This window comes from Saccostrea cucullata, unplaced genomic scaffold, assembly GCF_032062105.1.
Source record: "Saccostrea cucullata isolate Sc308-1 unplaced genomic scaffold, CSIRO_AGI_Scuc_v1 ctg2109, whole genome shotgun sequence".
NCBI lineage: Eukaryota > Metazoa > Mollusca > Bivalvia > Ostreida > Ostreidae > Saccostrea > Saccostrea cuccullata.
In genome coordinates, this window is record NW_026924046.1 from 215001 (window position 1) to 226124 (window position 11124).

Sequence of the window (11124 nt, forward strand, 5' to 3'; positions counted from 1 at the left end):
CAAAGAGTTCCCAACATTAAGAAAGATCTTTATTGAAGGTTATTCCATGTATGGACTAGGTCGTCCTCTATAGTTCAACTAGATTCTGCTATTGGAAAGGTCTCACTCTGCGGTCGATCTTGTCCCATTCATGTTCTATAGGGTTGAGATGTGGATGACATTGAAACTTGCAGAAATTATTTTATTTTTTATTTTACCCGACAATATTAAACCTACAGTTTATAAGGTCTACTTACACGCATTCCCCCTCTTCCATTTTTTTTTTTTATAATTTGGACAATTAAGGAGACATTAATTAATTTTTAATGAGTGCAAAGAAATTGCACGTGCAGATAGGTTTCTTCCACAATTATAGTGAGTAATTCTTATGCAGTAGCCCTGTTGATGCGTTTGCAGAACGTGTATACGCCTTGACCATGGGCACTTCCGGTTCCGGTTTTAGTAAATTTCCGGTTAAACCTTAGGCTGGATTAGTGGTATTTGTTGAAAATCTAGCAAATTTTAATGATTATAAGGAAAACAAATATGCTTTGTGCATCTTCCTGACGGTATTTTAAAGGTTTTAAAAAACATTAAAAAATACAAAGGAAGGAAATACAACTCTCCATTAATACCACCAGCTTGGACCATGTCAACTTCACTTGCACGTTGTCGTTCGTACATACAGGACATTTTAAACAAGCTTTTTTATTTTTTGGTAAACAAATAAAGATGGAGAACACATGTAAATTTAAATAAATGAAAGATACATGTACACCCGAAAACATATAATCATTGAAAATGTAAGTCAAAATTGTGAACAACTAATTAATTTATGTTAAGGTTTTTGAATACTTAAAATAATAAAAGTGGGGACTTAGAAATTTTGACAAGTATATATATTCATGCTCTATTTTCATTTCAAAGAAAAAATATGTGTAAAGATTTATTTTTCATATAACATAATTTATACATACATAGATGGGGTTATACTATAGAACGCTTTACATGTTGAACCTACCTGTAGAATTGCAGAACATCTTCAAAGTGTCCATACAGTCCCGAGCTTTTAAGGTCGAATCCTTGCATGCGATTGCAACACACTGCTTTTCTTCATCGAGTTTAACAGCTTTAAAAAGTAAGTATTTATCAATTTGTAAGAGGTGAAACTATACTCACTGTCAATAGAAACGCAACACCTTAATTTTAGGGTGAAAATTATATACAGGTTATAACTATGTACCAAAAAAGTTAGGACATCTTTTACTGTGCCAAATCATCTTTCTAAAGGTTGAATGATTTTCTTTCCATTACCGGAAGTTGCTTTTTAGCCCTCTTAACAGAATTCAAAAATTTCCATTTTTGATAAAATTTTAACAATATTTTGGGTTTCCAAGGTTTTGAAACTATTAATCATAAGTATTGTACTAAAAGGCCGGGAAAAAATCCTTCTTTCTCACATCTGGATGTGATGCCTATATTTCCTCAAAATGACTGAATGCAAGCATATTCATTGCTAATGCTGGAAATTCTCAAAATAAAGAAAAAAAGAGCTTCAGATGCAAATGTACACTATATCACGACTCATCAGGCTCATATGTTTCAATAGGATAAATAAAAGTTTCTTGACCGGAAGACCAAAAGTTGCTACACTACGCCAGGCTAGAGAAAATTCGACCACAATATCTGAAAGTCATGTGTTTAAAAATGCCCAAGAATATTAATTTCGCTCAGATTGAGACATTAATAAACTTAATGCATGGTAGAAATCGGGCTGCATTTGTTGTATATGGCGGACCAGCACGTTTTCATTAAATGGTCAGAAGGGGGGATGTTTTAAGATTTACTGGGTATTTGTTTCTTTCTAAGGTCTAAAAATAACATTATATGTTTAAATGGAGCATTACTTTTTTGTAAATTTACTTTTTACCTAAATATATTCATTTCTAATGTTATCATTAAACTTTAGCAGGTAACACATAACTCTTAAAACATCCCCCGTTCTTGCTATCAGTTATTTTGAGGAAATATAGGCATCACATCCGGTAAAGAAAGTAGGATTTTTTCCCGGCCTTTTAGTACAAACTTATGATTAACAGTTTCAAAACCTTGGAAACTCAAAATATTGTTAAAATTTTATCAAAAATGGAAAATTTTGAATTCTGTTAAGAGGGCTAAAACGCAGTCTTTTGGTACATAGTTATAACTTGTACTAATTTTCACCTTAAAATTAAGGTGTTGCGTTTCTATTGACGGTGAGTATATTAACTGATAATTAATCAAGGTTAGTCTGTAAATTATTTTGATATATCACCTCTTTTCATTTGTCATTATCATGGTTATCTTTTCGTCGTTCTCAAATTCTTTATAAATAATTATTTACAGTGAAAGTCGGTATATGTACTGGCTTTCTTCTGCCGTATTCAAAAGAAAAGATAGGCTTGAATATTTTAAAATGAGAATCATTACGTAGATATACATGAATAAAGACAACACCCAAATATTTAACTTGCCTATACAGCACTGAGTCTTAATACGCAAACCTAACGAATAATAAAATTCTATGCATATTTATCTTGAGAGGTCTACAAACTTAAATGTCCTAGAGATGAATGCCATAATACAAGTCATCTCACAATCTCTTTACTAGTCTAGTTAAGTGTTCTTCCACTGCGGCCCGCAGTGACAAAGGTGTCGTGTGTTGTTAAACAATTTCCTTTTCTTCTTAATATCATTCCATATCAAGAAGCAGTCTCCCTTAATATAATTTCCTGCTGATTTGAGAGTGTTTTTTTAGTTACAAATTAAGATCTTTTTTTATCCAATACCTTAACTGCAATTGATAATTTTACAAAAAAACATGTTAACTAAGGTTTTGATAAAACTTTGAATAATAACTGCAAATGAAACTAGTGCTAATTGTAACGGGGACCGTTACAGATGTTCCCCAAACGCTCCCCATCTCCCTTTTGGTGCCATATTCCCTCTAAGCTTCATTAAATAAGACAAATTTTATGCATTTGAGACTTTAACAACGTTTACCCAGAAGGGTACCAAGTTCATTCAAATTTAGCACTGCACGCGTGCGCATGTGAATGCATGTGCGCAATGACCATATCATCTTGTCTGCACAATCTATATACTTTGATATACTAAATATTAAAGTATTTAATCTAAAAGTATTAAAGAATACGCTCATTCAAGTGTATTTTTGATTTTATTCATTTCACGTGCACGCACGTGCATACATGAGCATGGTGACATACCTTCTTGTAGAAGTCCATTACATCTATCTATTTCTAAATCCCACTCCGTTTGGTTGAAAACCAAGGGAGTTATAGCTGATTAAAGTTTCATCCAATCAGATTGCAGCGTACGTTCACGCACGTGTATTGATGTGCATGGTGATCATACCTTCTTGTAGAAGTCTATTATATCTATCTATGTTCCAAATCTCATCCTGTTTAATTGAAAACTAAGGGAGTTATAGTTATTTAAAGTTTCGGCCAATCAGATTGCAGCACACGTACACGCACGTGTATGGATGTGCATGGTGACCATACCTTCTTGTAGAAGTCTATTATATCTATCTATGTTCCAAATCACATCCTGTTTGGTTGAAAACCAAGGGAGATATAGCTATTTAAAGTTTCAGCCAATCAGATTGCAGCGCACGTGCATGCACGTGTTTTCATGATAATTGTTATATATCATTTTGTAGGATTTCCTAATGCATGGCTATGTTCAAAATTTCAAAGGATTTCATTAAAAACAAGAAAGATATTGAGACTTTAGTTTCAGCCAATCAGAGCGAAGCGCACGTGCATGCGCGTGAGATCTTGCTATTTTGACCATGTCTTATTGTCTATGCTACTAATATATCCTTACATTATGAGTTTCAAAGCATTTCATCAAAAATGTAAAAAGTTACGCCGATATCAATTAAATCGTCATTTTTCATGTTGCACGTGCGCGCTCTTGCAAGCACGTGCGCGCAAAATGACCTTTGTTCGGCAAATCTACATAACATGTCTACTGACCCTAAAAACATTTTACCTTACTCGGATGTGTAGTTTACAAGATCACTCGAGGACAAAATTTTCCCAGGAATAATAATAATAATAACTAGATGCGTTCTTGTTGCAGTTGCAACAAGCAGGTCTTCCGACCGACTTCTCTTTTGCAATCTATGCTGCGTTATCCCATGAAATAGATTTCATAATGTATTTTTTCGTTTACGTTCATTTACAGTAGTTTCTCAACAGAGATCGTGATTGTTCCAGGTATTTCACAAAATATCTCCAAATATAGCTTTTAAAAATCGGCATAATCTTCCACGCATGTTATTAAAGAGTGAAAAGTAATTTGCAACTGAAAAAAGACAAAAGCAAAGAAAAAATTTGGGGAACGCCCCGAGCGGGATTCGAACCCCAGACAGTATGACAAAGTTTGGTTCGTTCATATCTTTGCAATAAACGCACGCATGAAAAAAATGAAAACATATATAGATATCTTTGAAGACGCTCTATAAACATTGTAAATCCGAAAGAAAAATATTGAAAAACAAAAAAGTTGAAAAATCACACTTTTCTAATTCACTTCCGTTTGCGACCGGAAGTAGGAACGACAAAAAATGAAGGACGTTCGGCACATCGACATGTGATGCTCTTTCATGTCCATGAGTTTCAATGTCATATCTTTAGCCGTTTTTGAGAAAAGTCGTGTACAAAAATCCATTTAAAAAATACAAATTTCCCCAAAAATCGCGAACGGAAGCAAATTTTGAAAAAATGAAAAACACGTCTGGAGATATTAAGCTGATGCATCTTTCCTGTAAAAATCTTTGGAATCCGTAAAGTCACAGCTGAGATATCGCCATAACTATGAAAAAAGAATAATAATAATAATAATAATAGGAAACCGACGGAAAACAATAAGGTCTTCCGAAGGAAGTCGGAAGACCTTAACTAGAAACGATCTCGTTGCGAGCAACGAGTAGGTCTTCCGTCCGATTCCGAAAAATAACCCATAAGCTGAAAATGGATTAAACATATTTTGGACACACTGGTAATTGAAACGGGTCACTAGCTTGAAAATCCAATACGCTTATCGATTACGCTATTTGAACAACTACTCTTACTTCACTTGTATGTACATATTATTCTGCAACAGTTAATCTGTCTTGGAATTATGAAAGAAGGGTCACTTTTCATAATTTTGCGCCCAACGCAACGAGTAAATCTTAGCGAAATTCTCTTGGAATGTTCATGGTCTTCGGATGAGACGGTATAGACCGAGGCCCCGTGTCACTGCAGGTGTGCCAGGATAAAGATCCCTTCCTGCTCAATGGCCCTGAGTGCTGAGCATAGGCCCAGATTTGCAGCCCTTCACCGGCAATGGTGCCGTCTCCATATCAGTGAAATATTCTGGAGAGGGACGTTAAACAGTATACAATCAATCAATCAATCGTATATAGGCAAATAACACTAAAGCAGTGAATCAGCTATGAATGGTTAATTTTTCAATTTTCAATCACGAAAGCTGACTATTCCGATTACTTACACTTTCATGAAAAAGGTGGTATGTTTCACCGAAAAAAAAATGCCTCGATCGCCCTACGAGGGTCAAGAAATAAGATTCCATTATGTTCAATAACTTGCATTGAGAAAATAAAATGTTTATATGGGTCACTTAAACGGTCTTTGAAAAATTGTTATCTTTAAAAATAATTTTTTTTTTATTGTAACAGTTGTCCTTTCTATTGATTTAATATGACACAAATGTGCATTAGAAAACAGTGGTCACGTTTTTTACTTACTTCATTCTTGAAAAACTATTTACTATAAGTATGATTTAAGCTATGTGTTACCGTGACGCAAAACAAAAGATATAGATATTGTACTTCATTTGCACATTAATCCTTTTTCTATTTCTACTTTGAGAAACAACCAAAACCAATTAAAGAAGACTTGTAAGTAGACCTTGGATAATAAATGTAGTTTGACACCGAATTGCAACGAACCTACGACGTGACAATCCAAGTATCCCTACACATTTCATTGCTCCTTATGTTACTTTCGTTCAAGCAAACGCTCGGCTGCCTCTGTAAACCCCTATTGCGAAATGTCGGAATTGACAGAGACCGCCGCCATTAAGATCCCGCTTCATACTTTTGAATGTTGATATCTCGAGTTCGAATTCATCAATTTACAAACAAATTATTTATTCAGCCTAATGAGAAAGGTTTCTATCAACCATACAAATATGATTTGAAAATATTGAAAAACAAAAAAGTTAAAAAATTTGACTTTTTTTCTTTGCATGCCGTTACGACAGGAAGTAGAGACGACGTACAAAAGATCGCGTCTTGGATAGTACTTATCATGATCTGTAATCCCTGAAAGTTTCACAGTGATATCTTTTACCGTTCTTTAGATTATCCGCGAACAAAATGTCAATTTAAAATCAGAAAATTGTCCGTAAATTGGCACCAGAAAGGAATTTCCAAAAAATCTCCAGGATATAATAACTTCAGATAGCAACACATTGTTTCTGCAAATTTCATAAAAATCCATCCAGTAGTCTTCGAGAAATCACGTGCACAAAATTTGATGGTCAGAAAAATAATAATTATAACGAGCTCAGGCGAGCTTCAACGCCTTATGCGCTGGAAAGATATAGACTCAAAAAAGCAATTCACCAATCCTTCCTCTACCTTCACTGAAAATCTCAAGTCAATATCTTCATTCGTTTTTTAGTGATTGCCCGGACAAGCTGACCCTATTAAAATCAGTAAATCGTCCATATCTCACGACCGGAAGTGACGACGTACTTATAAAAAATTTCCAATAAGGTTCAGACCAATATCTATCAGATCTGAAAGTTTCGTGAAAATCGATCGAGCCGTTTACGAGAACTGGCGTGCACAAAAATCGGAAATAAACATTTTGCTTCATTAATGTATAACAAAATATTGACTGTGAAAGAGTTATTAAAAAAAGGCTTTTACCCCCCTTTTGGGCCCCCTAATTTGAGTGCCCAGCCCCTTTTTCTGGATATCATCTTGAAGCTCTTACGATTTTGAACACTTTTGTTCAACAACTATTCAGAGATTCTTTTTCGTTTTCGAGTTATTTGCAAAAAAATATTTGGGGCCAACCTAATCCCAAGGGGGATTTAGCGAAAAATTTGATTTGTTAAAAATGATTTTAAATTTTTGTTAAATTATTTGTCAAAATATTTCTCACTTTCGAGATATAAAGCGTAAAAGATTTAGCTTTCTCCCCCTTTGGGCCCCCTAATTATGTACCATACGATATTAAAATCATAATATACAGTTGTACATTGTTCGATAAACATTTTTGCTTCAGTAATGTATAACAAAATATTGATTTAAAAAGTTATCAAAAAAAAAACAAAACTTTTAGCCCCTTTTGGCCCCTAATTTGTGTGTCCAGCCCTTTTTTCTGGATATCATCTTGAAGCTCTTACGATTTTAAATTTTTTGTTCAACAACTATTTGAGTTCTTTTTTTTTTTCGAGTTATTTGCAAAAGAAATATTTAGGGGCCAACCCTTGAACTCCCTAATGGGGACGTTTAGCGAAAAATGAAAGGTTGCATATTGTTCAGAACATGATTTTGAACATCTTTTTTTTAATTTTATTGTAAAATATTTCTCCCTTTCGAGATATAAAGCGTCAAAGATTTAGCATTCTGGCCCCTTGTGGCCCCTAATTATGTACCATACGATATTAAGATCATAATATACAGTTGTAGATTGTTGAGATAAACATTTTTGCTTCAGTAATGTATAACAAAATATTGACTGTTTAAAAATTATCGAAAAAAAGACTTTTACCCCCTTTTGGCCCCTAATTTGAGTGCCCAGCCCCTTTTTCTTGATTTCATCTTGAAACTCTTAGGATTTTGAACACTTTTTGTTCAACAACTATTTAGAATTTTTTTCGTTTTGAGTTATTTGCAAAAGAAATATTTGGGGGCCCAAACCCCTTTGAACTCCCTAATGGGGACATTTAGCGAAAAATGAAAGGTTGTATATTGTACAGAACATGATTTTGAACATCTTTTGTTCAATTTTTGTCAAAATATTTCTCCCTTTCGAGATATAAAGCGTCAAAGATTTAGCATTCGGGGCCCTTGTGGCCCCTAATTATGCACCATACGATATTAAGTCATTATATACAGTTGTAGATTGTTGAGATAAACATTTTTGCTTCAGTAATGTATAACAAAATATTGACTGTAAAAGAGTTATCAAAAAGTTTTTTAGCCCCTTTTGGCCCTTAATGTGATGAGTACACTTTTTTTATGGTATCATATTAAAGATCCTTTTTTTCTGCACAACTTTTGTTCAGTATGTTGTAACAAAATATTTCTTTTTTAAAAGATATCATTAAAAATGTCTTAAAAAATCACTCATAATTTGTATCCTTAATTTTTACCCCTACTGAGCTTCCATACTAGGTACTTCCAGAAACTATCCAAACTCCCAGTAACATGGGGACATGTCCTCTATCATCACTGAAAATTTCAGCGCTCTAGCTCAAGTCGTTTCTAGATCAATGACACAAGAAAGGGCCGCTAAATTTTGTAAAAGGGCAAACTCTAGACCGGGAAATGATTTTTAAAAAATCCTTCAAATGGTATAAACTTAGATTATCCTGCAACAACCCATAAAAATTTGAAGCAAATCCATCGAGCCATCTCGAAAATCTTTTCACAAAATTTGTGCAGAGAAAAAGAATAATAACTAGATGAGATCTCGTTGCGACAACGAGTAGGCTTCCGTTGAAATTTTAGATAAGAGGAGATGTGATTTTGACTGAGATAATCGTTAAAAGAGAATGACTTTAAGTTTTCCTTCATTAAATTTAAAATTTCTCATTTTTATCAGGGTATTCTGAAATCTTTTTTTCGATAAAGCTTATAAAAATCCCCCCTTTTTTGACGTAAAGCATAAAAAAAAGAGCATTTTGTCCCTTGCAACCCCTAATTACGTAACATATATCAAAATTGTATCATATTTATAAAATCGTTATGATTAATAATTTTGCTCCAGTAATGTATAACAAAATATTGATCATTAAAGAGTTATAGATAAAAAACTTTTGGCCCTCTGGGCCCCCCATTTTGAGGGGTCAGTCCCTTTTTTTTTTATATTAAATGAAAGGTCTTGGATTTTGAAGATTTTTTTATCAACACTTATATTATTCAGATATTTCTATTCTAAAGAGTTATAGATAAAAGACTTTTGGCCCCTTGAGCCCCTTTTTGGGGCGCCCCCCGATATAGTTAAGCTGCGCAATGGAAATATCGACTAAATTTTGTATTTAAAAATGTATTCGTAATCGAGATGGCGATTATTTTTAGTACATTATTTATATCGGACAATTGTAATTATGTTTAATAACTATATATCGAGGACGAATATATTTTATGTTTAGACTAGTCACGTGATGCGGCAGTCACCATTTTAGTACAATGACTTCAAGTATTGATGTTACATATAAATATCACTAGTCAAGGGCTAACCAAGTTAAAAATCCAAGTTTAGTATATAAATATTTTCAAAACGCATTGTAGTTTCTATAAAGTGCTGCGATCCTGTCTAAATTCTGCAATTTCATTGTTAAAATTATACTTGTATGACCAATGCTATTTTTTTTGCTGGTCAGCGACATGAAATATTGATATAATTTAATTTTTTTCAAGATAATCATCAGGATCGCGGCACTCTTTAGATACCTTAATAGTTCTAGAGATGAAATGCAAAAGCTTACTATGATCCATCGAGTGTATGCCCTTGCACTAGATCGATTTATTAAGACCCCCACATTACCATCCGGTGGAGTTGCATACAAATATACGGCAGTGTCAATTAAATACGTAATGTACTGAAAATATATTAATAAAATAGTGTAAAAACATTAAATTCAAGTTATTGGCCCATAGAATATCTTTAAATAATATTTTATTTAATTTAAGTACATTTTTGTTGAGAAAATATTACTTGATCTGTTTTACTGCATACAAACTATGTCACGTTGTAAGATATGACGTCATATTGACAAGTATATTGCGATCAGTGACTTGTTTATAACTTGTTATGTGAGATTTAATTAACGACAAAACAACACGCTCTAGTAAGTTTTTTATGTAGTTTGATTATTTCTTACTGGTTAAATTAGCAGATAAACTCATTTTGTGGTATTTTAAAGAAATGTACGACTTATATTGTATATGACGTCATAGTCAATTTTGCGCACAAATTAGGCTCCGCCTCCTTTTTTTTTAACCTTAACTGTGCTGGATTTTTTTGATATTAAATGAAAGGTCTTGTGATTTTGAAGATTTTTTTTCAACACTTATTCAATATTTCTATTCCCTTTTGGAGATATGCTAAATGGAAATATTTAGGGGTCACTCCCACAAGTCCTTAATGGGGCCGTTTTACAAAAATTTAAAGTATGCATATTGTTTAGAACATTACTCTACCATCTTTTGTTCAATGTTGCTTATCAAAATATTCCCCCTTTTCGAATATAAAGCATCAAAGATTTGAATTCTGGTCCCCTTTTGATTCCTAATTACGTTACATATGATCAAAATTGTATCATATATTGTTGCAATTGTTAAGATAAATACTTTTGCTTCAGTAATGTATAACAGAATATTGATCATTAAGAGTTATCGATAAAAAATTTTGGCCCCTCTGAGCCCCTAATTTGAGGGGGCAGCCCCTTTCCTTGATATCAAATGAAAGGTCCTATGCTTTAAAGATTTTTTGTTAACATTTCAGAGATTTCTATTTTGGGAGAGATATGCTTAAAGAAAATAATTAGGGGCCACTCCTACAAGTCCCTTTTTGGGGCCGTTTTACAAAAAATCAAAATATGCACATTGTTTAGAACATTATTCTGACCATCTTTTGTTCAATATTGCTTATCAAAAAATTCCCCCCTTTTGAGATATGAAGTTTAAAATTTAGAATTTGGCCCCCCGTACCCCCAATTACGTAATATATGATCAAAATTTTATAATACATTGTTGCAACTGTTCAGATGAATATCTTTGCTTCTGTAATGTATCACAAAATATTGATCATAAAAGAGTTAAAGATGAAA

The 11124-nt window shown here is 33.3% G+C and overlaps 1 protein-coding gene across 1 annotated transcript in view; it reads right to left on the reverse strand.

Annotated features, from left to right (window-relative positions):
- Nucleotides 1-1259, reverse strand: part of LOC134265554 (uncharacterized) — a 12683-nt gene extending 11424 nt beyond the window's left edge. Inside the window, exons 1-2 of the mRNA XM_062747769.1 lie at nt 1247-1259; nt 1001-1108 (exon numbers count right to left, since the gene is read on the reverse strand). Of these exons, the coding sequence (XP_062603753.1) occupies nt 1001-1108; nt 1247-1259 (121 nt within the window). The remainder of the gene's footprint in view (nt 1-1000; nt 1109-1246) is intronic.
- Between the last annotated feature and the right edge of the window lie 9865 nt (nt 1260-11124).